Here is a 27816-nt window from a genome sequence, read left to right as displayed (position 1 = left end):
GGTGCATGGCGGAGGCGGCGCCGGTGAATGGCAATAAGGGTGGGGCGTGCAGTGAGCACGAGCGGTCCAAATCTGATAGAAATATTTGATCTTTTAATTTTTTAAGTATTACCTTAACATAATATGCCGGATTGACCTTTTAATTTTTTAAGTATTACCTTAACATAATATGCCGGTTTTCACCTCTAAAACTTTATAACTTGTAAATGATACTTTTAGAATATCATTGAAATCAAGCAGATGTATACTACTTTCAAGATCATATAAAAACAATATAAAGATTTTTTTCTTTTAATGATGGTTCTAAATAAAAGATTTTTTAACAAAAATATCGTTGCTACTAAAAATGAAAGTGAACATTTTTTAAATTTGATATTATAAAAGTATTAGTTATTTTTTAATTTGGCTAGCGCAACTATATTGTGATCTATTAAATTTTCGACGAAGATAACCAACCAGCGACTTTCTTATCGCTAGACTTTCTTATCGCTAAAGTTTGGGAGTTGCCATGATATCTTTCGAAATGTGCGGTGACTTGTGGAATGTATATTTTAGCCAAAAAATTAAAAATGTATTTAAACAAACACAACTTGCAAAATATGTTCTTCAATATATTTAGGATGGTTAGTTTCAACAAGTAGTTAAGATAACATTATTTTTTATTTGAAAATAAAGTCTACACTTATTTAAAAATCATGTAATAGGATAATATATATTTAGGAATAAAATTAAGAATTTATGTACACCTATTTTTATAGTTCTACGTCCGCCATTGCTACGAGTTCCCAAACCTCCCTAAAACTGCAGCTGAGTTAGGGTTAAGTTGAACCCAATAAATGAGGAAAGATAGAAATCACTGGTGTTAGCTTGTCCGTTCTCCACAACGCGGCTAACAAATCCGCAACAACAGACGGATTAGAGAGAAAAGAGAACATATGGGTTTCAGAGCTCGCAGGGAAGAAAAAGGAAATGGATTCGCAGTAGAACAAAAACTAGCCGCCCGTGCTGCCCGTCCAACACTCCAAGCAAGCTAGGGCGGACTCCTACCCAACAAGCAAAAGAAGAACCAACACCGATGGATCATGGGAGAAGGAATGAGGGTACCTGGTCGCGGAGCGCACCGCAGGGAGCCGTGCTCGGCCGGCACAGAGCGCGGCGAGAGAGTTACTGTGCGAAGTTCATCCCTCATTTTTCCTTTTAATTTTGCCACAATACCATTTTGAGCCTAGATCCTTCAGTCTAAGACTCTAAGAGACTAAGATGCATTTTCCATTTGAGCAACTTTAATAGATTACATGTTCTCGTTACCAATACTAAAAAGAACTGTTGTTTTGGTGATTAGAGATACAGTTTTTTTTTATTAGAGAGGTGCTTTAGTATACCAACCCCATATTCATTACCAATTTTTTTTTATGATCACACCTCCCTCTCGCTCAACTTAAGAGGATTCATCCCACTACTCTATTCACTCGTATTTTTCGTAAATGATATCTCACGAGAAAAAGAATCTTTAGCCTACCTCTACCGTCGCCACACCATGCCTGTGGGTTTCGATCCTTAATACAGGCCACGCTCCACGACCAGCTACCAGCTTGCGTTGCGTAGACACTAATCATGCATTGGGGTAGGCCTGTGCCACCGTGGAATTGCATCCTGCGGTACTGCGAAAGCTAAAGGTGCAAGTGAAGCTAGCTTGGCGCCCCCGAGTGTAGATTCACAGACTGCCACCACCTTCGAGTCCCTAGCTCACAGGTTCGGGGTCTGCTGTGCCGTCTCCCATCGAAGACACGAGAGCGAGGGGGAGAGGGGGAGAGAAATGATGGAGATGAGAGAGCTTGAGATGTGAACGGCACATTGATTTTTCACATGTTGATGTGATCACATGGTCTATTCGGATTATTCATTTTGGGATCGACAGCTCTACCCTGAGAGAATCTTGAGTAGGTAAAACATTCAACATGCTGTATGAATATCGAGCGAGAACAATGAACAACTAAGATAAGAAGAAATGTGCACTTGTCTTTCACTGATGCGGGTTAGGGTTGGGGGGTGATTGGAGACAGGATGCTGATGTGGACCGGATCAGAAAAGGTCGGGATGAGAATAAAAATATTGCTAATTTGATGATATGTGGGGTTGACGTGACAACGAAGGTATTAGGTACGAGTTTTTATAATACGATGCAATAGTAGTCTCACAAACGTAAAAATACTTATTGATAAGCAGAGAGAGAGAGAGAGAGTATTTTGGGGTAGATGATGCTGGAGGTGCTCTTAAATTTCTATCACCTCCTCTTGTGATTTAGATCCTGAAGCAAGATTGTGGTGGGCTCTGGAGAATGAACAACGCGAGAGCTGATGTGGTGCCCTAACCACGATGGTGATGGCGATCTATGGACGGAGTTTGGGCGATAAAATCTCAGTAGAGTGTCTAGGACAGCTTTAAGGTATAATATGGGAAGATGAGCTATCATCTGCCATGTCAGGTGGTGCTATCCTATTCCGATGTGCTCTAACGTTTTGCAAAGTTCAGCACCTTGCTGTGGGGCCACACACGGAATAAATTACTACCTTACCCAGCTTTTCACCGCATCATGTGGGGAAAATATTTTTAACTGTTAGCTCTGGGAGCTAACTTGAGCCACAGGTGCAATAGATTTTGTCTGAGTGCCTGGCACCTCTGCTCGACCGTTTGGCATGGGTGGGATGACATTCTCTCTCCTTCTAGTGCCTCTTTGGACGACACCTCTGCTCCAACGTTTGATCATGCACGTCACCAGCAAGGACGGAATAGTTTCGTTCAATTCTACACTGCATCACAAGATTGCACGCATGGGGACACGTAAAGACAGATTAAAAATATTTTGGTAACCTACATTCCAGAAGTGCATCGCTGAATCTCTTCACAGTTCCTAAATGAACAAACCTTTGGCTATACAATGATGCTGCGTATTTACATAGGGATACAGAAAAGAAACTAGAGAAAGTATATCAAGCCTTGACATTTTCTTCATCACATGCTTGAAGCAACCATCGACCTGAAAAGCTGGAGAGCCTGAGAAACCTGTCAGAATATTTACCTCCACAACGGTGACTTGCTTTGGCTCAACAGGACTAAATTATGGGACAGTATACACCTGCAGCCCCACAGCTTCCCTAGAAGGAAATGCTGCGTGGGGACAATGAAAACATGAGTTTCATAGCTGGAGTGAGCCAATATGTACAAATACTGGATGAGATGTCTCATTATTTATCTAACACTCACATGGAGCATTTTCTGGTTTTCTATCAATACAATTAATTGTTTAATATACTTTGTAGTTGTGACCACAATATTTTTCTGTTTTACAGACCTTCATTGTACAGTTATTGATCCAGTTAAAATATTACCTTCGGTCAGGTGTGATCCTACAGGTTCTATTACAAAAGAAAGGGGCACAGGAGGGGTTTTTTTCCATTTCAATATCACAAAGAAAGAGTATTGTATGACGAATTGCTCCCTTTCACAGGCACATTTTTCCATCCATTAGAGAGAACATAAGCAAGAGTTTGGCAGCTAATGTATTCTCAATAAGTAACACAGAAGCTGATAACTAATCCTGTTTTGCTATAAATGCTGTACTGCTTATTCCTTAATGCAACGTTGGTTCTTGCTACGAGTTAATTGAAAACCATATAGTACTTAAACTGAGTTAACAGTGAGTCTAAGGCCTAAGGGATTGCAGAAGTTCCTAAAATGCAAAAAATAGGTTCAGAGTGAAGATATTGATTATTGAATCCACAAGGTACCATGTCTGATAATCATCAAATGGAAAAATGAAATCTAACTTTCATGCAACTCATGTGCAAGACCTTACCATATGCTGCAACTGTGGGTAGATATGGAAATGTTATTTTGCAGTGTTCTGTTAAAAGGATCACAACCAACAGCAACTAACATTGGGAATGCCCTTCAACATTACCCTCATTAAGCCCCACTCCAGAGCATCGTCTCCTGATTGGTGTTCTGCACTATCTTTGCATTTTGTCACACCAAATCAATGGTTGGATGCAAATTCCAGCATCATACTAAATCTCATTAGTTGTAACTTGTAAGTTTATAATATCAGAAATACAGATTGGACTTGAGTTCATAAGAAGAATCAATCCTCCCACCTTAATTGAGAACCTGAAAGAACCATTGGCATCTGTTAGGCACCCAGCTCAATGTAACTGCACCCAGGTTTCTTGACTAATCCTTGCTTGCTTATTATCCTCCTATAATTTCTGGCCTTCTTCCACTCACCTAAGCAACTGAGCATATTAGAAATTAGGATACAGTGGCCAGAATCTTGGGAGTCCAGATTCAGCAATTCCTCTGATACAAACTCTATGGATGAATCGACACCATGAGCTCTGTGTGCACTAATTAGAGGAGCCAAAACCTGGTTTCGCAACTGAACAGGCATCTCCTTAAAAAACTTCATAGCACTACTAAGATGACCAGCTTTACAAAGCAAATCCATCATGCACATATAATGCTCGATAGATGGTTTGATACTGTATTCCATTGCCATGCTATGAAAGCAGTTAAGACCTTCATCTACTAAACCACAATGGTTGCATGCTGTTAGAATATGAGTAAATACAATGGCATCTGGTCGAACACCCCTGTTTTGCATCTCACTGAAAAGGGTGACAGCCTCACTGCCCTCTCCATTGCAAGCATAGCCATTAATCATGGCACTCCAGATAGCTAGGTCCCTATTAGAAACACTGTCAAATATTTCTCTAGCATGCTGAATGCTCCCACACTTGCAGTACATATCTACTAGTCCAGTAGAAACTTGAAGATCTGACTGCAGTCCCATTGCTATGACATGCTCCTCGACCTGAAGGCCAAGATTAGGGTATCCCAAATTAGCGCATGCAGAAAGAACCGCTAATAAAGTTGCTTTGTTTGGTTCCACCTTTGCGCACAGCATGGCATCAAATGTTTCCAGGGCCTTATCTGGACAACCACATTCAACATACCCATTTAGCATTGATGTCCATAGCACAGCGTTCTTGTAGTGAACCGAATCAAATATCTCTTTAGCAGCCAAAGGATCCCCACATTTTGCATACAAATTTACCAAGGATGCTGCCAGATCATTCTGGCACTGAAAACCACCCTTGATAACAAGAGCATGCACAGCCTTAGCCACCAACAGGTTTCCAAACAGCGTAGCAGCCGTGGTCAGATTGGCAAGCAAAACGGAATCCATACTCTGCTCTGCTGCCCTCATGACTCTGAACAGATCAAACACTTCTATACAGTCCTTTGCTTGCAAATAACCCGATGCCATTGCACTCCAAGTAACCACAGACTTGTTCTCCACACGATCAAACAGTGATCGTGCAGCGCCCAGCTGGTTGCCACGGACGAGCATGGTGAGCACCGAATTCGAGACAAGCAAATCTGCATCAAGCCCTGATTTGACGCTAAGCCCGTAGAGGCACACGCCGAGGTTCCTTGCGGACACGGAGTCCGCGCACCCCGACAGAAGGCCGACGAGCGTGCTCCCACTGGGCCTGACTTCCGCGCGCCGCATGGCGTTGAACACCGCGACGGCCTCCTCGACTTGAGAGCTCCTCCCGTACGCCGAGACCATGCAGTTCCAGGCGACCAGCGTCCTGCTCGAGCGCGGCGTTTCGTCGAACAGGCGGCGCGCGTCGGGGAGGCGGCCGCACTTGGCGTACATGTCGATCAGCGAGGTCCGGACGAAGGCGTCGCGGGAGACGGCGGCGCCCGAGAGGAAGGCGCGGGCGTGGATGGCGCGGCCGAGGCCGGGCAGGCGCAGCGCGGCGCAGGACTTGGCGAGGGAAGGGAAGGTGGAGGCGTCGCCGCGGAGGCCCGCGGCGACGAGGGAGCCCGCGTAGAGGCGGAGGCAGTCGGCGTAGGAGCCCGACGCGGCGGCGAGCTGGATCAGGCGGTTCCAGTGGTTCAGGGAGGCGGCCGCCGGGGCCGCGTCGGCGTCGCTCATGCCGGGAGGACGGCGGAGCGGCGCTCATGCGTTAGCCGCCGATTTGCATACAGAGTTTGCGTTCAAAGCTAAGGCCTGTTTGGCAGAGCTTCACGCAGCTCCAGATCCAAAAAAACAGTAGCTCCACTACAGAGCAGCTCCAGCGTGGATCTATGTTCTCACCGTGGAGCTGAGCAAAAGTGTTTGGCTGAGACAACAGCTCCAAATCCAGAAACAGAGTTTTTGGTTGGATTGTCCACTAATACCCTTGGTATTTTCCACTAATACAATTTTTGACATGTTTTTTTTATATACGCATGCATCCGGTCATTTTCCCAAGAAGTTGATTAATCGTTCATACATAAATTAATTGTTCATACATAAATAATTGTCCATACATAGAAAATAAATTTGATAATTCACTACTTCATTACATTCTACCTCCAAGCAAGAGCAAGATTGGTGGCCAGCTCATCGCGAAAAATATCCATTGTAGTGACACTGCCTTCTGAAGTAGATCCATCCGATGGAACTACAAATGGATTGTACCGTTGCGGTATTGTAGGGACAAAATTAGGATCACGATCAAACCGAGCAAAGTCTGAATCCTCACAATTATGCTCACGAATGAAATTGTGAAGGACCATACAAGCAATAACTACCATTTTTTGTTTCCACATCGGGTAGTTCGGCATTTTGTATAAAATTTGCCACTTCATTTTCAATACGCCAAAAGATCGCTCAATCACATTTCGAATAGAAGAATGGATGCGATTGAATTTTTCCTTTGGAGTTTTTGGTTCCATACCTCTATGCCACTCAGGCATATGATACCTCTCACCCTTATATGGAGCTAGATAACCTGGACGATTGGGATACCCCGCATCGACAACGTAGTATTTACCTACAAATGATGACAAAAAATAAATTTATTTGTAGTCACGTATAATGGTAAAATAACTATTCCAATAAATTTTACCTTGCGGTGGATGTGGAAAGAATTTCTCGTCCACACTCAATGCATTGTATAACACACTTGTGTCATGCATAGCTCCTGGTTGGCCCGTTGACACATATGTGAACCGCATGTCGAAATCACAGACTGCTAAAACATTTTGGGTGGCTATCCCTGTCTTCCCGATATACCTCACTTGATCATCCGGTGGAAGGGAAACACGAATATGGGTGCCATCAAGTGCTCCAATGCAATCTTTGAAATGTGGATATGCTCGCCTATCATCCCTTATTCTCCTATGAACATTATGAAAATTTGGATCTTTTGGCCTAATGAAATCCTTTGCCATGGCCATCAAACAGTTTAGAACATTCTCAAATTTTCGACTAATAGTTTCACCAGAGTGCTTGAATCGATTTTGACATTTTCTATTAGACTCATTTCCCGCACAGATAAATAAGAAAATTCCTAGACTCTCTTCGGTAGACATGTGCAACGATGGTTTTAACCCATACCTCTGTACCAATAAGCCATGAAGATCAAAGAAGATTTCTGTGCTCATACGCAACTGGCTATGGCATTCGCCTGGAGTGTGCAAAGTCTCCAAAATAAAACCCATTCCACTGGTGGTAGATGTCCTTGTAGGGTTTTTAGTAAGGAACATATCAACATATATTTGAGCAAGCATAGCACCTCCTAGGATAGTTTTGAAAAATTCCTCATTCTCATCACTAGAATAATCACTAGACAACTGCAAGAATAAAAATAACATGTCCAAATAACAACATAAGATGAATAAAAAATGACAACAATTTGACCATCACAAATTATCCACACAAGATAGATGAATAAAAAATAACAACAAATTAAACATCACAAATTTGTCCATATGACATAGATGAATAAAAATGACATGTCTAAAAAAAAGATGGCAAATCACTCGGCCATCACTTTGCAAACATCATATCGTACTTCCTCTTAAGCCAACTAAACATAGCCTCATTGGTGGGAATAGTCATGAACATTTCCCTTTGCTCTTTCTTGACAAAAAGCTCAGTTGCCACAAAATGCTCATCACTGCCACACGCAGCCCCACATGCGGCAACATGGTCCATTACTTGTTCAATAGTGATCCCAGCTTGCCTGCTTGCCACAAAAGAGGAAGCATTATCTGATATCTTGGAGATGTGTTCTTGTATAACTAATGCTGTGCTTGCCTTAGATTTCTTGTTAGGTTTATCAAGGATCACATGTACTTTTTTCTTAGCATTGGCAACGGAAGGAGAAACCTCCTGGACCTCATCGCCATTGTCTAAATCATTGTTACCACCCATCTCTAACCCATCCTCGGCATCAATGAAGTTGGAACTCATAGGATTGGGTGCTTCTTGGCTTGGGGGTATGATGGGGTTGGAACTCATAGGATTCCAATGATCTTGCTCTTCATTAATGATGTTTCCAAACATCACCTTCAACTCATCTTCGTTTTGGAGAGGCCTATTCTTAAATTTCCCCACGCCAGGAATGTCCTAAAAGTGTTTGACAAAGGTATTAAATTGAAATTATACAAGACTAATATAATCTATATATGAACAAAATACCATGCGAGAAGTGCTCACTTTTTTGTTTTTTTCCACCACTCGGCGTCCATATTGATAGTTCCCTTCTCCCAGTTCCAACCAGTACCAGTTTGCTTTCTCATTAATTTTTTCCATGCAGACAAATCACCCCTCAACTTATCCCACTTGTTCTTAAGTTGACTTTTTTTTCAACATGATACCGGTACTCTGAAAAAACCTTTCTTTCACCTCGGAATATCCCACATTGTTCAAATGAGTGTTTGGTCGATTTCCTTTTCTAACTTGTTCAGCAAACAACTTGCAAACAATGGTGGTATAGCCATCATTCCAATCCATATGATCACCCTATTAATGATTTCCCCAAAATATTGTTCAAATTTCAACTCTATTATACAACAGCTCGACTACAATGGAAGAAAAATATACCTCATCATCCCTTGCCCTTTTGTTAGCTGATGCAGCACGCCTCCTAGCTTGCGCAACCGGCGTAGAAGATGCCTGCGACGCCATCAGGAACTCATCACCGATCACCGCGTCCTACATGCCATTTGCCAATAGTCAACTATCACAAACAGTAGATTAAAATGGAGTTTTTTTGGGGTGATGGTAATGTGTAGTAATACTGCAATACACACTCCTAGTCACAATTTCAGAAGTTCACATTTAGAAAACTGAAAGTATATATCAAGGTTTAGACGTGTGATGTAGTTACACCACAATGGATCGTTAAAGCACCAGTAGCAGAACAAAAGAGTGAACCTGCAATGCAAACCAATGTTCTCCAGTCCCTCTGCCAGAACTATGATAGCGATGATAGTGAGTGAGGACAACCCCTCTTGAAGCCATAATAATACTGACAAATGTCTAGATATAGTTGTGTTATTGGATATCCGAAAATGTTGCAGTATTTGTAAAAGTGATGGTCGCAAAAAGTTCAAAATTAACTCAGGGTTCATAGGCAAATCCTTTCAACTTGTTAGTATTGATATAAAGCATAGAACATGCAGTGCACAACAGTGTTGTATGATCTGAAAAGGACGACTACAATTTTACTCCTTGACTCTATGATTACAAGGACACCTCTACACCATCCAAGTTTTAAAAACATGCTACTATTTCCTACAATAGGTTGTTAAACAAGCAACGGACGTGAACAGTATCCGTTTCTGCGTACCAAAGTGATGTGCACTACCCCTCACGACAAGCCGCACAATGACACCATGCCAGCTCAATGCCAACTCCATGGATGCATCCCCCTTTTGTGTGCTCTACCGCAAGTGCATTTCCCTTGTTTGTGCTCTAACAGCTAGTGCATCTCACTTGTGCATGTTCTAACGCCTAGCACATCTCACTTGTGACTTGTGAGTGTACTAAAGATTTCCTTAGGATCAAATGTTGCACAAACAAATAACTAGGTATGGAAGAAGCTCATATCTCCTACCCAGACACTACAGAATAAAATGCAGAATTGCAAATTAGTTATGAGTAGAAAAATGGTGTTGCAAAGCCGATGAAATTGAGCAATTGTATGCTTTTGATCATCAGGGTATATTATTCCTTAGCAAATATGAAACCGGTCACAAATTAAAGAACAAAGATATCAAAGTTCTAGCATACTGCATTCTACATAAGATCAAGCAAACCTGGAAGAAATTGTTTCATTCCCGTCACAAAATAGACAACTTATAACCAATCATCACAAGAACCCGCCTACTCCGCAGAACTAAAATCCAAGCATGTGACAGAAGCAAAAGAATAAAAGACAAACCAAACCAATGTGTATCCATCTGTCATGCAGATGGTACTACCATCACGCTAAGCTATTGCAACAGCAGCTACCTAAAACAAATCATTGAACCTAGACAACTAGGACAGATCAATAGAAATGAATAGATTCCATGGGTAACTAAGCGGCTAAATGTCTGGTTTGGCCTTCATCTTGATTGTTCAGCTTGGAATCAGATGAAAAACTGTAGGGACAGTACAGGCACCCAGCCTTGAACCAGCAACAGCTGAGAATCCCCATCCAGTAGAACAAAGAAACATTTCTGCATTTCGGCTCGCCATCATCATCATCATCAGATATTCTTACCAATCCATCCGCGTCGCCCAGGCCACCCGCGGCCCGGCTTGCGCCGTCCAGGCCGGCCGCGCCGCCCAGGCCAGCCGCGGCCAGGCTTGCGCCGCCCAGGCCTGGCGCGCCGCCCAGGCCAGCCGCGGCTCGGCAGGCGCCGCCCAGGCCGGGCGCGCCGCCCAGGCCCGCGGCGGCCAGGCTCCCGCCGCCGGGCGCGCCAGTGATGGGGCCGGGACGTGAAAGTCCAACCCTAGGGGCCGGATTGGAAGATGAAGGGGGCGGAGGAGGTGGAGGAGGATCTGATCTTCTCATTCCCGGTGGCGGTCCGGCCACCGACGGAGACGAGGCGGCGGCCGGCGCTGGATGCGGCGGGGGAGGAGAAGGACAAGGCGTCGGATGAAAGAACAGAGGGGCGGCGCGGAGAAAATAAAACAGAGGGCGAACCGGTACGAGATGTGTGTAATCGATGGCATTGGTGGGTAATTTCCACCAACTCCATGAGGGGTTACAAAACCAGCGTTTTGAGAGCACCCCCTTGGGTGCTCCGTGGAATTGGTGGATCTGGGAGCTGGATCCAATTTTTTTGCGGATCTGGAGTTCACGGAGCTGCACCGTTTGACTGGAAAAAATAGGAGCGGAGCTGTTTTTAAGGATCTGGAGCTGCGTGGAGCTCTGCCAAACAGGCCCTAACTTTGTGTATTTGGGATGCAGGAACGAAAAACAGGGAGGACCATATTTTCTAGAAAGAAACAGTGGCATAGAATTGATGAAAACTATAGGGATTTAAAGATTTTATCTTTTCTTTTGCTAAAATGATTTTTATCTAAACTATGTTGAGTGCTCTACTTTTCATCCAAGCTTGTCTTGGCTCAAGCAGATACAATAAGGCCATGTCACTTTCTGGTAGCCAAATCATGTTAGCAACAAGTTTAAAGATTCTTACATGTTGAAAAAAAGGAAGATAGCTGATACTTAACCGTGGTTGCTGGTAATTTAAATCTTCCATTATTTCTTTGGAAAAGTCTAATTTTCAACCTCCAACTACTCCAACTATAGCAGAAGTCTGATTTTCAACTTGCAACTACAAAACCGGACAGGGAGGGCAATCCAATTCAACTGTCAAAACCGGGCAAATTTGACCCTTTGGGTGGTTTTGAAGGTGGTTTTGCATTTTCTAGAAATTTAATTTTTTTTGATTTGATCAAAAAAATTCATAACTAATTCATTCAAATCCAAAAATATGAAGTTGCCACAAAAAGTTTTCTAAAAATGTAGGCTATTTGTTGGCACTCTATTTGGTGTTGTTTACATCATATTTGTTACTACTCCTAGTATTTTATTGCTCATAATAAAACATAAGGAACATGAACAACTAAGAATCAAATAATTCCAAATATAACACCAATAGATAGGTTACATTTTTAGAAGTTTTTTGGCACCGATTTGATATTTTTCTTATTTGAAATGAATTAATTATGAATTTTTCCATTAAACCTAATTTTTTAAAAATTTTTAGAAAATGCAAAACCACTCTTGAAACCCCCGAAGGTCCAAATTTATCCAATTTTGACGGTTGAATGGCTCTTTGTGTTTGGTTTTGTAGTTATAGGTTGAAAATCAGACTTATGTTATAATTGAAGGGTGAAAATTGGACTTTTTCCTATTATCTTTCAGCTCCAAAATATGTCGAGCCAATTTAAGATATTTATAGGGTGGGTTAGCAGATGTCAGATGGTAGATTAACCTCCTACCACCCTGAGGAACATGGCATGATGATCAGGGTTCAAACCCCAACCGGTCCGTCCCGCACTCTATCAGGGGCACGATCCACGGGAATAGACCCGGGATGGCCAGCTCCGCACTCTAACAAGCTGACCACCCGAATCGACATATAGGGTGGGTTAAAGATCAGCGTTCCTGCATGTGAGTGTTTCAATCCGCTTCCGTACCGTATGTAGAGAAGAAAACACTCTGTTGCATCTATATTCCATCCGTTGCGGTGGACTGTGGAGTGTGGACACCACCAAGCCGCCAATTTTGCTTTTCAAGCAGTGACGGACTCATGGAAGACCACACTGTGAGGTGACCTAAGGTCCTGCACTGATGTTTTAGTGTGTAAGCTTTGAAGATCAATTTCTTCTGTAATATTGACAGTGCTGGTTTTGAGTCTGCTCCAGTTGATTGCTTGATCTCTGAATGATTTTTCATTGACCATACCGTAAACACTTAGCTCTCTGATAAAACCTTGCTGTGCAAATTGTTAGTGATCGTTCTGGCGAAAATGCCTGCGATTAAATCAGCCTTCAGAGGTTATACCTCTGCGAAAGCTTCGATCAGCCAGTGGTACATTGGTAGATTTGACTAAGTACACATCACAGCACAGATTCCGGTGGTTCGAAACTATAAATACCGACTTGTGTAGTAAGTATATTCCAGGAAAACATATTCGCATCAACTCGATGAAATAACAAAATTTTACCGTGTGCATATTTGTAGTTATTTCAAAACGATTATTTACATAATTTCGTGCAGGAAAAACTCTTTACAATCAGTATCCATTCAAGCAGAGTGTAGCCATTTTTTCTAATTCACGTTAATACTAATAATAGGTAGTCTCCATGGCTTAAACCAATACTGCTGCTACCGCCTGGATCTAGTCACGTTTGTTTTCCCCCTTGATGTTGATGAACCTGATTCTCTCTCTTGCTTGAAGGCCTTCTTTAGGAACAAGGCCATCGCAAGCTGAGCACCAAGGTTGGATCGGCCTCGAGATAGGCAAACGATGCTTCCAACCAGCAGAAGCCCGCTCGCGATCATTTGCCGAGAAGACTTCTTACCTGGTAGCTTGCATGGTGATGTCCGTGTTGAAGGAACAACAGTTGCTGCTGTAGTCTGGGAAGCTGGAAGACTTGCATTCATGGCAGCCTCCAAGTCCTGGGGAAACTGGTAAGAAAAGAAACTTAGCTTTGTCAGAGCATTAACACAATACGGTCTTGGCAACATAAGTAGCCTACTCAAATTATGTCGTTGCTTAATTCAAACTTTATTTTTCAAAGAAAAGGCTTCATTGATTTACATAGGCTTGCAAGCATTAGGCATTACAAAACATATTCAAATCTCAAAAAAACATTAGCATCGCCTGCACTAACACTGCAGTTCAATTATAATTTGATAACAGAGATGCTGCAGACACAAAAACTACATTCCATAACAGGTTTCATCACAGGGCTAACACATAAGTGTCCTCCGTTGCATCATAAGAAAACACAAAAACCACAATTTTTGATATACTAAACTAATGAAGAGGGCTCACCTTCTTCATAAGTCTTTGCATGGTCAGGATCGATACTGATGGACTACGATGCTGAGGATAGCGACGTAGAGCATTGTTCATTTTACATATGTAGTTCCAGATGCCCTTGGAAAAGGCTAGCTTTGCCATCTCTATGTTCATTCCATTATCCTCATGATGCAGCACTGTGATTTGGCATGCATCCCTGCCAGGGACTGTAATATAAAATAGAAAAGAACATAAACATGTGTATCCCAAAGATTTAATTCTTTAGAGACTTTATTATGATTATATTTCAACAAATAAAGTAAAGCAAAACTGGAATGTCCTTCCATTTGTTTCCACGTTTCAATATACACTAAATTGGCACAAGATACAGGCAAATCATCAGGATCACATAGAAAAAGTAACTGAAATGGAACAGAAACAATATACTCTGACAACAAACAAAGAATGTCTCATCAGGTTTGATACTTTGATTGTAATATCCAAGTCTTTTTGCAAATTAAGGGGAAAAAAATCTTCAACACATATTTTTCTAATTTTGGGTAGGGATAGAACCTGTAGAAAGCAAGCACTTGAGTAAAAAAACTGATATCAGTGAAGGCCAGTAGGCCACCATAACTTATATCTGTAAAGGTTTGTGCTGAGAGAAAGCATATTAAGTGCACTAAATCTCGAAACGGATTTGGGGAAATAGAAGAGGCTAGCATTTTTTATTCATAACACAAATCATGTGATAGCAAGCAACTACATCTACATGATAAATGAATCTGCATGTCATTTTCTGTTTTTCCTTGAAAGAATCCTTTTCTCAGGGTGAAACAAAAACAGGATTAGGCAGAACAAAGATGGGCTTACACAAAATTCAAAGATCACTTACTTTTCCTGATACACCATCCTGATCTTAGAAGACGCACTCTAACAAACTTTTTCTGCCGTACAGCAAGAGGATGTTCACATTCCTGTCAGGATTAACAATTTACGCATGGCAAATTAGGCAACATTATTAAGAAAAAACGCCAAGTTAGTAGAGAGGTAAAGGAAAATCAGCTGTCAGAAATGCCATATGCAACACATATAGGGTATCTCAAGCATGAAAGAAGCATGCCAGCTTAGCTCATTTCCAGTGATGTGTCCACAATGAAGGAAAACAGCTTGATCAATAAAAAAAGAGGATGTGTATTGGAGTACTGGTTGAATTTTTTCAGCATATGATGTAAATCATTGAAACTGGAACTCCAGATGAGCTATGGACATTCTAGATTGCAGTCCAATACAACAATTATAGCTTCATCTATTTCATTCTTCATCAACTCAAACACTGAAGTTATAAGCAGGAAGGTGGGGTGAAGCTAACCTTGATAAAACAATAGAAAGACTTGTCATTTGCTTCCCAGACTCGCCATGCCAATATGTACTCTCTTGGTGTCAGAAGTGGAAACTTCTTAATCGTTCGCCCTACCTCCACCCCACTGTTCTCATCATACTGCAGCTGCTCATGCTTTGTGACAGTCTTATCCCACTCCATTCTGTACTCATTATCCATATAGAAGTCCCTCAACTGCTCTGTTGAGCATCTCTCATATGTTGTAATACTTAGATATTTAGGAGGACCAGCCTGCAAGAACAAAAGTATCATCAGAAATGAAACGCATGACTGCATGAACTATTTGCAACTGACACTGGATGGTGAAAGGCTATAACAGATGAAAGGCGTCAATAGAAACATGGTAAGAGCACAACAACAATGATAACAACATCAATTATTTAATCATAGAATTGAGAAACAACCCAAGACCCAAGTAAATTGAAGCAGACTACACATGTTTCGCGGTTACACTTGAAACCATTTTGAACTCTCAGGAATTACAATGTAAACATCCTAAGGGGTAATTTTCACACCTTAATTCACAAGTGAAAACAATTCCATTCGGATATATGAGGTGCCTAACCAGAATCTCAAAATCCAATTGAGCCTGGACGTGAGTTTTCCCAGAGTATTACTGTGTTTCACAACGAGGCGAGAGGGAGATGCGCTAGCAATACCGTGGGCTTGTCGCACCAGACCCTGTAGGAGACATCGTCGTTCCCCTTGGAGATCACGTGCTCCCAGCCCTCCGTCTCCGGCTCGCGCGCGCCCACGCCGAGGCTGCCCACCAGCTGCCTCAGATCGTCCTCCGTCACGAGCCCCTCTAGCCTGGCATCAACCAAGGGGAATACATGGCACAATCAGAATCAGCCAAGCCCCATCACCGCAATGACCAACCAGAGGCGCATATCTCGATCAGAGGAGTACGGGGGAACCAACTCTGAGGCGGAGCCGGGGGACGCGGAGGCCGGCGCGGGCGCCGCCGCGACGGCCTCCGGCTGCGCGATTCGGCCGCCACGGCGAAGGCGGCGGCGAACGAGGAGGGCGGCGAGGTGGGAGACCACGACGAGGAGGAGCGCGGCGGCCGTGGCCCATCCGCCCCCGCGAGCGGCGGCGACGGGCCGCCAGAGGCCGGCGCCGCCGGGCAGCGCCTCCGGCGGCGGCGGCTTCATGGGCCTCCTCTCTTCGTCACGGCGACCCGGTCCGCGTCTCGCCGCTCTGCGTGTGCTGCTTCCTCCACACGCGCCGCTCACCCGGCCGAGCGGGTTGGTTCGTTGCCTCTCGCTCTTCTTGTGTCCGCGGGCCGCGGCTTTGTGCTTTACGTGATGGGGGAGAAACCCAAGAAAAAGGTGGGGAGGAATTGAGAGATCGGCGAAAATTAGGAAAACGGAGAGGTGGGACTTGGGAGGGTAGCTGGGCTGAGAAGGAATAATGTTCTCAATTTTTCTGAGGGGAAGTGTTTACGCACTGATAATTTTTTTTTGTAGGGTTCCGTGTAATGGCCCAGATTAAATTTGGTACAAGTTCAAACAAGGAGTGGATGTCAACAAATTCTGTTCACTTTCAAAAGGTTCTGTTTCACACATTTTCTGCTCGATTCATCGGCCAAGAAACGTGCGGTGAATCTGCAGGAAGGACAAAAGGGAGGAAAGAGATCTACGATGCGTCACTTATTGTGACTTGTGAGGCGAGTGATTTTGCCTAATTAAGCAAATTTGAAATAACCTGCAAAATAATATAAAACAACCAAGGGAGTGATAAACTATGACCATAGTATCTTATTGGCATTACTTGTCATAACATACACGGAGTAATAGTTTAACACTTCAAATTTTGCATGATCAACCTAAACAGTTGTGTACACAATAATGGTCAAAGTCAAGAAAGCAATAGTATATATTTCCGTTGAGAAAGTATCGAGTGCAATCACCTCATGGTGAAAGTGTAGACAATGAAAAATCAATGTGAAAGAGCATAGTATCTTTTTTCCCCTCTCTTCTAAGATTTTGAGCAGTGTTTATCCACTGAAGAAAATTTGTTGTGGTGCAGTTTGTTTGAGCTGTAATGATTTTTTTTCCTGAAAAGCCAAGCTTTTTAAAAGATGTGTTTAGCTTCATGGACTCAAAAAGCTACGAAAAGCTGAGAAAATTGAACTTTTCAGCTTTCCCATATAAACTCAGTTTTTCTAAACTTCTTGCTTTTTGGAAGCTGCACGAGGAGTTCGTTGTTTGAGTTTCTTGCTTTTTCACACTGAGAAGCTGCCAGAAAGCTCAAATAAACATGGCCTCAGTTTCAAAGCATTCTTTTTTCACCAATGTTCACACCTCCAGTGGACTTGTTTGGTTTTAAGATCCGTGGGGCAAGGAAAACTACAATGTACTACATTCTATCTCTGCAAATTTACAATGTACCATTTTATCACGGAAAGCTCACTCCAAAATGACAAGCTCTAACACTTGGTTTTGATATTGTTAAAAAAACGAAAACCAGAAACTCTAAAAGAATAAAAACAAATGATGGATAAAAAGGAAAATGGGAAAAGCGTAGTGAAGAAAAGGTAACTATTCAAAGCTAGCCGTATTTTTTTCCTCTTCCAAGACTTTTTTTTAACTTTACCTCAAAATTCCAATAGAATCAAAATTTTAACAGCAATTGTTTTTTTGAATATTTAGATGAGGCAAAACGCATGTAACTTTTATAGAAGTAATTTGCTGGTCTGAATAATTCAAAGATGTATAGTATATATAAAGCTGAAAATCAGACAACTGTAAAATAGACTCCTCTTTAAAAGAACATAGTGTTGCCATTGAACATAAGTAGTTTCTGACTTTAGCTATTTGTCCATTTAATCCTTTCAATGGAAGGGTTGGACAGTTAGCAGACACTAGGAGCAACAATGGAGGTACCAGACAATGTACTGCTTGGTGTTAATAGTGCAAGTTCTCGGCCACTATGGCACTGATCTAAACACCATCAAGAAAGTCTTTAAGAGCCCACCATTTCAGGTCTGCAAACAGTATAGTTTACTCACTCCATCACTGAAACCGTTAAGTACTGAAGCTTAAATAGCATAGCATTGGAAGACATTCGCTGGAGATCAGAAATTCAGAATGTTCTTGTGGGTTTATCAATATCCCGTCCTCAAACAGGTCGTAATTTACACATATTTTTCACGCAAGGATGTTATTACTTTCAATTCTTACAGAGCCCCAAGCATGAAAGTTTTTGCTTTGAGCTCCAGCACCACATGAATGCCTAATGCTGGCATGGATTGTGAGTATGTGACAACCACATATCCGTGCAGTTAATCAGTTGAGAAATAAAATCACATGACATGAACCTTGTGTCCCTAATTAGGCCCAATGCCAGGAAAGATCATCTTGCTATTATCTTGTAATCAGTAATCACTGTACAACAATATTGAATCATCAGCAATCGCCATGTCAGTCAATCCATTTTGTTTGAAACAAATAACGGGGTTAACGCCTATCTTCACTCGTCAGTCAACTGGAAAGCCAAGAAACTTGTTGATCAGGGTGACAACTGGTTTGGCATCCCCTGGCACATAAGGAACGAGCGTCCCTAGGTCCATTGCTCGGATGGTCTCTCCCAATGTTTGTGGGCGTGCACAGAAGAGGTGCTTCCTCTCAGCCAATTCTTCTGCAAGCTCACTTTGGTGATTGTCCATCAAATCTTCATTTACAACAACGATTAGAGGTTTGCCTAGTCGTAGCGTCTCAAATATGCTTCCTGAACCTGCCAGAGAGTTAAATCTTGAGAAACTAAACAATAAATAATATACACCAATGAGATATTCCACACACAAAATCAGTTAGTCAATCATAAGGTTCGACAAGATATATCACTTTCGTGCTCAAGACATTCAATGATGCACAACCACTCAAGTTGCAGCAGGGCAGCCATGCTGATCCTTATAGCCATTATCGTCCTCAAACTATCAAACGAGGCTCAATTTAGTTCCTGAACTACCGAAATGGTCATTTCAGTCCTTGAACTTCCTCACATGGCTCAATTTCGTCCTTCGTCCTATCATGTCACGCCATGTTGAACCACGAGGAAGTTCAAGGACTAAAACAGTCGTTTTGGTAGATCAGGGATGAAATTGAGCCTCGGTTGATAGTTTGAGGACGAAAACGGCTATTCCGCCAAACTGATACTACCATGAACTTGTTGTACATTGCTGCAGAATAGTACTTATGCAAATTATTAGTGATAAAGACAGATTATATTTGCACCTAACAGAGGTGCTTTAACAATGTCCACACCATGGCAATGCTCTGCTCCATGCAACTGCAGCTCCAGTGCCCCTGCTTCATGCTACTGAGCAAACATGAGCATGCCTCCTTTCCTCCCTCCCCTGTATCTATGCAAGCATGGGTGCCAGTAGGTGGTGGCCAGGGGTGGTGTGGTGGGCTGCGATGGTACCGGAAGCCATGAGGAAGGTTGGGCGTTGGATGGTGGTCGACGGGGATCAAAGTTGGAAGGAACCAGAAGATGATAACAGAACGAGACACTGCTGCTCAAGTTCAACGTACCTGGACCACGCTCCCGCGACAATCGCTTAAACGGAGAGGGCTCTCCCTGTAATCTCCTTTTATAAATGCTAAGGCCTCTATGGTAACCCAGTAATCTTTATTCTTTAATCCACAGTGGGGTTTCCCTCGCTGTTTCTTTCAAAAAATTCTTTATTCTTTAATGATCATAGAATCATGATTCTTAACACTAGGAGTTGTAGTCCTTAACTATTTAATTATTTTTCTTCCATATTTAAAAGATCGATGGTTCCCAAATCTCAACCACTTCATCGGACAATATGAAACAGGACGTAGTGAAAAAGATCAGGTCCATAGCATACAATAGACCGGTACATATATCAGAAGATTTTTAGCTCATCATTCTAAAATACAAATAGAAGAACTATGTTGTTTCTTCTTATATATACTTTTAGGTATAAACTACTATTCTAGCTGAAAATTATAGGAAAATTCAATAGCATCCAGCTGGCAGTTTCAACTTTAGGCAAAAAGATATAAAATTCCATGAAAAACATTTCATTACCCTTTACGTATTTGCCACCATAGGAAAACACCATAAGTACCTGCATGGCTGATAACTAGGGAAGCTGTTCTCATATTGTCAGCAATGCTTGGTGAAAATGTGAAATGATCAACTTGAAGAGTTGCATCTCCTGAGACCTGTAATCCAGAATAGATAAATACTATTAATTGTATTATAGAATTGGAAGCCAATTCATGAAATACCCCAATAAACATGTAGACTACATTTTTCTTTTGGGAAATCAGGGGACTGCATGAATATTTCAGGAAGCACGTAGCAATTATTCCTATGAAGGAAAAAAAATGCGTGCTGTGCTAAAATGAATCATTAAAAAAAGGAAAAGCAAGGCTAATATGATAAAAGCAAGCAGCTGCTGAATCAAGTTGGATGTATGACAAAAAGCATGTCATGAACAATGGAACAACCATAGTTTGATTTTTTTTTGTCATAAAACACCAGAATCATTATTTGCATAAAACACTTCACATGATATCAATTTTCATAAAATCAAGTTTATCTTTTAACTTAAGGAGTGTTTCCAGTTTGCTTTGTCACTTAGTGTAACTTAATAAATCACCAGTTATGTACTAGTCATGAATGAATATTCCTAAAAGAGTAGATATTGCCATGAATGCATAACAGAGAGGAATTATATTTTGATAATCTAATACAGAAGTATAATCCAACCAACCTTAGATGGAACATATGTTCCTCGGCCCATTTGAATAAGAAGATCAGTATAACCCTTCTGCAATAAAGCCTTTTTCACTTCTGGAGAATCTACCGCCATGACAAGAGCATCAAAACATGTGGTACCCACAGTGACAAACACTGTCCTTCGCTCTCCACCTGCCATCTATCCCAAAACAAGCAGTAAGCTGAGTGTACATATATTTTTTTTATGCTGCAAAACAGCATGTAAAGAAAATGGGAAATTAGATAATGCTAAACTGTTAATTACACTATAAAAAGAAGACAAAAGTGATATACTCAAACTGTTTGTTCAAACTATTAGATTCTTTTAGCGAATCTACAATCAAGGCAGCAAATCTTAATGCAACAAACCAGCAAAAGCCAATTCCTCAGTGAGATCCAAGACATACATGAACTGGTCTAGTTCAAGTTTGAACTGGAGATTTAAATAGCCCTCATAACCATAAGAACTACATAAACACCCACATCAATAGTTGTTAGGCACCAGATTTGGGGTGTGGAGGTGTGGACTCCAATAACCGGTAATTTCCTTTCTCCTCTCCATTTTTTCTAAGAAATAAAAATGTTGATTCAAAATTTTTTGTCTAGTTTTGTCTAAGATTGTCTAAAAGTTCTGTTTTCGGATTTAAGGGGACCTTTTGCACCAGATATACTTCCATGGCAAGACATTTATCAATGAATACAAATATAACGTAGTTAATTACTAACAACTCAGGCATATATAACCGTTTGATTTAAGGAGCGGGATCGGGGAGTGGAGGTTCCCATGAGCACCCACCTGCCATAACGTGCTAAGTAATCGGGCAAAAAGTTTCCTACTTTTAGCCAGTGGAGTGTTTTATCAGTACCACGATCATGAGCTATTCTAATGATCCTCACTTGGATTCCAAAAGCTAAAGAAGAACATATTTAAGAATTGATTGAGCAGGATTTCTCATTTCCTAAGCTTAGTTTCAGTACTAACAAAACTCAGTTAACCTGAATCAGAAATCATCGAAAAGCAACTGCGCTAGTTTAGCTGGAACCTTTGCTGATCATGGGGTTGGGATACTACTATAGGTTCATAACCAAGGAATGTGGTCAGCCAAAGTGGTTAATGAATATGATAGCAATTTGAATTGTTCCTTGGTTGAATCCAGTGGGGTGAAACAGCCCTGACATATGTGCACTTGTCTGCAAATAAGCCATTACTATTTTTAAATCTTTCTTTGAGAAACTTGAGAACGTCATGTGGATGAGTATAAGATCTGAATCACATCATCTGAGGAAGTAGACTACGCTAAAGTCCCTCTAGAGATTAAAAATAACTGCCACAAGTTGGCCTAATCCACACCAGTTTTGCACTAAAAGTATTTCCATGAGGGCAAAACGGCACAAATAAAAGAGTTCTTCGCCATTGGAACAAAATGAACAGAATTAGGAGAAAATTGGGCATCTAGCTCCTAAAAGATTGTATTCGTGTATAGCACCAAAGAACCTTCGCTGACATCAACAGCACTACGAGTCAGGGGCGGACCCAGTATAGGACATGGGTGTACATGTGTACAACTGTTGCAAAAAGATCGAATTTAGTAGGTAAAATCATGGTCAGATCCGAATACGAATACCATACGTTAGGGGTTTGGGTGTTTGATTTCGCGCAGCAGGATGGGAAGGGAGGGGAATAGGCAGGCATACCCCTGGCGGATGTTCGTCGCCGGCGAAGCGCCCGTCGCTCGACGAACAACGGGCAGCGCAACTCGCCCTGTCGTCGCCGCTAGGAAAGGAAGACCGGGGCCGAGAGAGAGAACAGAGAAGTCGTGGGAAGGGAGGGTGCTGCCGCACCAGCCGGACTCGAGCTGCAGCTGGGCAGGGGAGCGTGGAGGGCGGCGCACGCCAGGGGCCGACCGCGTGGAGAGCGGCGGGCGCTGGGGGAGCGAAGGGAGGAGATGGGTCGCGGGGAGAAAGAGAACCGCAGCAGACGCCGTCGCACGCGAACCGGTTCGACCGATTTCGTGGGAGAGAGGGGAAAGACCCCGTAATTTTAGGGGCGTTTGGTTACTGTGTTGGACCTCCTTCATCTCACGTTTAGTTGAAAAATGATGTGGAACAGGTTCAACCCAGATGAGAATATTCCCACTTGATTCGGGTCGAGCGGATTCCTCCAAAATGGATGGACCGCGCAGATCCAGGTGGATGTCGTGCGGCTCCGTCTCGCGCTCGCCCGCGCGCCTCCCTTGGTCGCCGCCGGTGTGGGGAGGAGCCGGCGTCGCCGAGCGGGGAGGAGGCGGTGGTGGCGGGAAGGAGCTGGCGTCACTGGGCGGGGGAGCAGGGCGGCGCACGGGTGGAGGCAGCGGCGGAGGTAGGGGCGTCGCCGGGCGGAGGCAAGGGCGGCGCGCGGAGGCCGGCTGGGGAGAGGGAGGGAGAGGCAGCGGCCGGCGGCCGACGCAGGAGGAGGGAGGGATGAGCGGCGCGCGGCCAACGCAGGAGAGGGAGGATGGCCGGCGCGGCGCGGGGAGTGGGGGTGGCGAAGGGGCGGCGCGGGGGTGGTCGGTCCGGGGAGGAGGCGGCATAGGGGAGGTGGGGCCGGCGACGCAGGGAGCCGCCGGCAGGGGCCGGCGCGCCGGTGGCCGGGAGGAGCCGGGGAGGAGAGAGGAGGAAGGAAGATGGAAGGGAGGGGGAAAAGGAAGAAGAGGCTGACAGGTGGGCCCCGCGACTGATAGGTGGGGCCACAACTAACGGTGTTAAAAGGACATTATCCCAACCCTCCCAACCTCCTCAACCAAACTAAAGATTGGGTTCAATCCATCCCTCTCCATCTTTTTCATCCAAACACGAGCTGGGTTCACTCCAACCCATAAAAGTGGGTTGGCTCTTACTCGACCCACGTCGTCCCAAAACCAAACGCACCCTTAAAGTCCATTAGGCTAAAAATAAAAAATAAATTAATATTTCAACGTGACAAATTTAACAACTTTAAAAAATCAAAATAATACTCGAAAATAATATAATCAACATTTTTCAAAATATATATTAATATTTGGTAGAAAGTAGTAAAGTCAAATTTTCCATAGGCTACGTGAACAGATTCAACATTTTTCAAAACAAAGATTAATATTTTTGAAATGCTAGTTTTTTTATTTCTTCTTCTTCCCGAAGTCGACAACCACTAGCAGGGCGCTGTGGAGATAGACGACATCGATAAGCCACAGTGGTGGACGCGGTAGGGATGAGCGCTCGCAACGAGCACGAGAAGCCACGGCGGGAAGTTGTGCATGGGGTGCCGCAACAAGCACAGGCGCCAGCGTATGGCAACAAGGGTGGAGCGTGCAGCGAGCACGAGCGGTCCAAATCTGATAGAAATATTTGATCTTTAATTTTTTAAGTATTACCTTAACATAATATGCCGGGTTTTCACCTCTAAAACTTTTTACCTTGTAAAGGATACTTTTAGGATATCATTGAAATCAAATAGATGTACACTTCTTTCAAGATAATATAAAAATAATATAAAGATTTTTTTAATGATGGTTCTAGATAAAAGATTTTTTTAACAAAAATATCGTCGCTACTAAAAAAGAAAGTGAACATTTTTTAAATATAATATTATAGAAGTACTAGTTATTTTTAATTTGGCTAGGGCAGCTATACTGTGATCTATCAAATTTTCGACGAAGATAATCAACGAGCGAGTTTCTTATCGCTAAAGTTTGGAAGTTGCCATGATATCTTCCAAAATGTGTGGTAACCCGTGGAACATATATTTTAGCCAAAAAAATTAAAAATATATTTAAACAAACACAACTACTCGCAAAACATACGAAGATTATATTGTTCTTGTTAGTTTCAACAAGTAGTTAAGAGAACTTTATTTTTTTATTTGAAATAAAGTCTACACTTATTTAAAAATCATGTAATAGGATAATATAACCGTTTGATAATGGTTAGCAGGTACATCTGTCTTTGCTTGGGCATGTCAAAACTGCACAGCAGATTTTGTATGCGTGTACAAATTGTAGTGTGGTAGTCCTGCCGAGCTTACAACTGCGAATTCCTACCATGGGTGACCTAAGATCTCGTGCGCGCTGAAGAGGATCCTAATCGAACCGTGGATGGATGGCCGGATCAGATTGCTACGGTACCGCGTAATAAGCTGACTGGGAACCAAGACCTTGATTTGATTTACTCGCAGCCTCAGAGCATTCAACAAAGAGCAGAACGAAACTCATGTATTTGAACTAGCCAACTAATCAAAGCGAGATGGGAGTACTCACTGGTGAAGGAAGAAATCGATCCAATCCGAATGGATCTCCGTTTCCCACGCCGGTTCCAGTTAGAGGCAGGAGGAGAAAGACGGCAGCGCGGCAGCAACCGTCTGAAGCGGGCTGCACCTTCACGGCGGCGCCGCGTCCCTGTGTGGTGAGGTTGGAGTCGCAAAGGTGGAGCTGGAAGAGGTAGGCGCCGGTGTCGAGCGCAAGTGGGCCTTTTTAAGATGCTTGAATGGGCTCAAAGGGCCAGCCGGTCATGACGAATGGACTTTTTTTAGATGCTCGAACTACCAAAACTGTGGAGGAACAAAGGAGTGGTGGCGGGAAATAGAGCAGAACTCAGTCTCAAATTAGTATGAATGATGACATTAACATTTCAATTTCCAAATTACATATCCGAGAAAGACTCAAAATAAATTCTGTAACCCGTATACCAATCAAAACCGAAAGTTATCGTGCAGGCTAAGTTTCATCTGCAGACATGACCCGCAGCTAGCGCTCGTAGTTCATGCAGAGATTGGGTGGAAAGCGATGACAGAGTGGTTGGCAATGTGCAGGCTGAACTGCCCGCCTTTCTCGCTGACGTCGAGCTTCTCCACGCCGGGCGGCACCATCTCGAAGCTGCGCACGAGCTTGCCGACGATGAGCGCTAGGATGGGCAGGGCCAGGATGATCCCGGGGCAGCTGCGGCGGCCCACACCGAACGGTAGGAACCTGAAGTCCACCTTCCCGCCGACGGTGGCGTCCACGGCCTTCTCCTCGCCCAGGAACCGCTCCGGCCGGAACTCCTCGGGCTTCTCCCACAGCTCCGGGTTGTTGGCCAGCCACCAGGCGTTCACCACCACCTTGGATCCCTTGGGGATGGTGTAGCCGCCGAGCTTGGCCTCCTCGAGGTTCATGTGCGGGACGAGGAGCGGGATCGGGGAGTGGAGGCGCAGCGTCTCCTTGATCACGGCCTGCAGGTAGGGGAGCTTGTGGATGTTGGACTCGGTGATGGGCTCGTCGTCGGCGATCACGCCCCTGATCTCGTCGCGGACCCTGCGCTGCACGTCCGGGTGGTTGACGACCTCGGCGAGCGCCCACTCGATGGACCAGAGCGTGGTCTCGATGGCGGCGACGTTGATGTTCTCGACGATGTAGATGACGTTGTCGGGCGTGATCTCGCCGTTCTTCTCCGCCTGGAGGATGTGGTCGATGGCGCACCGGAGCTTGTCCTTGTCCCCGGGTGTGTCCATGACCTTCCTCCTCTTCTCGACGTAGTTGTTGTTGAAGAAGGCGAGCCTCCTGGTCTGCAGGTCCCTGCATTTGTTGAGGTAGCCGCGTAGGAAGGGGCGCAAGATGGGGATGAAGTCGCCGTAGTTGTACTCGAAGCTCTGCGCGAGGCGGCTGCGCTCGGAGTTGAACTTGGTGGCCTCGACGAACATGGGGTCGTCGACGGAGTCGAAGCGCGCGTCGAACATCATCCGGTACATGATGTTGTAGAGCATGAGCTGGAGCCTGCGGCGCACGACGAATCCGGCGGTCTGGGCCACGGCCCGATCGGCGGAGATGTCGGCGACGACGGCGTCCATCTCGGCCTCCCACATACCCCTGTACTGCTGCACGACGCGCGCCGTGAAGAAGGGCAGCGTCATGACGCGGCGCATGCGGCGCCAGTGGTCGCCGTACTCGGTGAAGACCATGTCGGCGCCGTTGGCGGTGAAGATGTCGAAGACGACGTTGCGGGGGCGGGAGCCGAACTCCACCCCCTGCGTGTGGAGCACCTCCGTGGCGAGCCGCGGGTCGGAGACGACGACGAGGTTGCGCACGCCGAGGCGGAGGCGGAACACGGGACCGTACCGCGCGGACAGGCGCGCCAGGAAGCGGTGGTTCAGGTCGTTGCCCACCTGCAGCCAGTTGCCGAACACCGGCACGGCCGCCGGGCCCGGAGGCGCGCTCCCGGCGCCGCTGCTGTCGCTACCCGTCGCGACGATGCCGACGAAGACGGCGACCGGCAGGAGCAGGACGAGAGCGGGGTGCTGGTACTGGAGGAAGGAGTGGACGAGCCAGTGCACGGCAAAGGAGGCGACCGTGGCGACGGCGAACCTGGCCGCGAACACCGCCATTGCTGTCGCTGTGCGCTGCAGCTGCTACTGCTATCACTTGCTGTGCAACGCGATGTGAGTGTGTTGTTGGTTGGGGATGCTCTGCTGTACTGGCGGCTCTGCTTGCTCGGCTGTTGGGTTTGCGTGGCTATATAGCGCCGGGGCCGGCCGCCGGTCGAGCTCCGGTTGGTGGCAGTGGGAAAACGTGGCGGTACCGGTGCGAGGCGACGCAGGGGGAATTCCTTGGTTTCGTGCGGAAACCCGTGTGCGCCGAGGCACGGAAACTGGGTTGGCTGCCGAGGGCAGGTGCATGGAAGCGTGGGGAGGAGTTGGGTTGGGCGCTGCCGCGCTGGTGGGGCTCGTGCTCCGGTGCTCGTGTGTGTGTGTGTGTGTGGTGTCATGGTCAGAGTTGGGAGACGTTGGTTGGTTGGTGGGG

The 27816-nt window shown here is 44.5% G+C and overlaps 4 protein-coding genes and 1 long non-coding RNA gene across 8 annotated transcripts; all 5 read right to left on the bottom strand.

Moving 5' to 3' along the window:
• Positions 1–2850: 2850 nt before the first annotated feature.
• Positions 2851–6064, bottom strand: LOC117850922 (pentatricopeptide repeat-containing protein At2g03380, mitochondrial). The gene is made up of 2 exons (XM_034732815.2): positions 3857–6064; positions 2851–3168 (listed from the first exon to the last, which is right to left on the bottom strand). Exon 1 carries the CDS (start codon positions 6002–6004, stop codon positions 4190–4192), a length of 1815 nt encoding a protein of 604 aa, XP_034588706.1. The 5' UTR covers positions 6005–6064; the 3' UTR covers positions 2851–3168; positions 3857–4189.
• A 2049-nt stretch (positions 6065–8113) lies between these two features.
• On the bottom strand, positions 8114–8862 carry LOC117854859 (uncharacterized). The gene is made up of 2 exons (XR_011897170.1): positions 8558–8862; positions 8114–8467 (listed from the first exon to the last, which is right to left on the bottom strand). It is a non-coding gene; the product is annotated as an uncharacterized lncRNA (long non-coding RNA).
• Positions 8863–13057: 4195 nt separating this feature from the next.
• LOC117850943 (uncharacterized) lies at positions 13058–16561 on the bottom strand. Of its 2 annotated transcripts, none has more exons than XM_034732835.2 (6): positions 16184–16561; positions 15934–16084; positions 15245–15505; positions 14768–14849; positions 13906–14099; positions 13058–13535 (listed from the first exon to the last, which is right to left on the bottom strand). In XM_034732835.2, exons 1-6 carry the CDS (start codon positions 16426–16428, stop codon positions 13233–13235), a joined length of 1236 nt encoding a protein of 411 aa, XP_034588726.1. In that variant the 5' UTR covers positions 16429–16561; the 3' UTR covers positions 13058–13232. The 2 variants fall into 2 exon arrangements, with proteins under 2 accessions (XP_034588726.1, XP_034588734.1); XM_034732843.2 differs by having other exon boundaries at positions 16196–16561.
• Positions 16562–18347: 1786 nt separating this feature from the next.
• On the bottom strand, positions 18348–25461 carry LOC117850982 (uncharacterized). Of its 3 annotated transcripts, none has more exons than XM_034732883.2 (4): positions 25303–25461; positions 21027–21191; positions 20376–20472; positions 18348–19012 (listed from the first exon to the last, which is right to left on the bottom strand). In XM_034732883.2, the coding sequence occupies exons 2-4, from the start codon at positions 21189–21191 to the stop codon at positions 18756–18758; spliced, it is 519 nt and encodes a 172-aa protein (XP_034588774.1). In that variant the 5' UTR covers positions 25303–25461; the 3' UTR covers positions 18348–18755. The 3 variants fall into 3 exon arrangements, with proteins under 3 accessions (XP_034588774.1, XP_034588769.1, XP_034588782.1); XM_034732878.2 differs by lacking the exon at positions 25303–25461 and adding an exon at positions 22727–23035; XM_034732891.2 differs by lacking the exon at positions 25303–25461 and adding an exon at positions 22727–23035 and having other exon boundaries at positions 21027–21184.
• A 185-nt stretch (positions 25462–25646) lies between these two features.
• LOC117850934 (cytochrome P450 CYP73A100) lies at positions 25647–27518 on the bottom strand. Its single transcript, XM_034732824.2, has one exon. It carries the CDS (start codon positions 27399–27401, stop codon positions 25803–25805), a length of 1599 nt encoding a protein of 532 aa, XP_034588715.1. The 5' UTR covers positions 27402–27518; the 3' UTR covers positions 25647–25802.
• Positions 27519–27816: the final 298 nt, after the last annotated feature.

The sequence above is a fragment of the Setaria viridis genome, chromosome 1 (genome assembly GCF_005286985.2).
Source record: "Setaria viridis chromosome 1, Setaria_viridis_v4.0, whole genome shotgun sequence".
Classification (NCBI taxonomy): Eukaryota; Viridiplantae; Streptophyta; class Magnoliopsida; order Poales; family Poaceae; genus Setaria; species Setaria viridis.
This window is presented reverse-complemented; position numbering and strand designations above follow the sequence as displayed.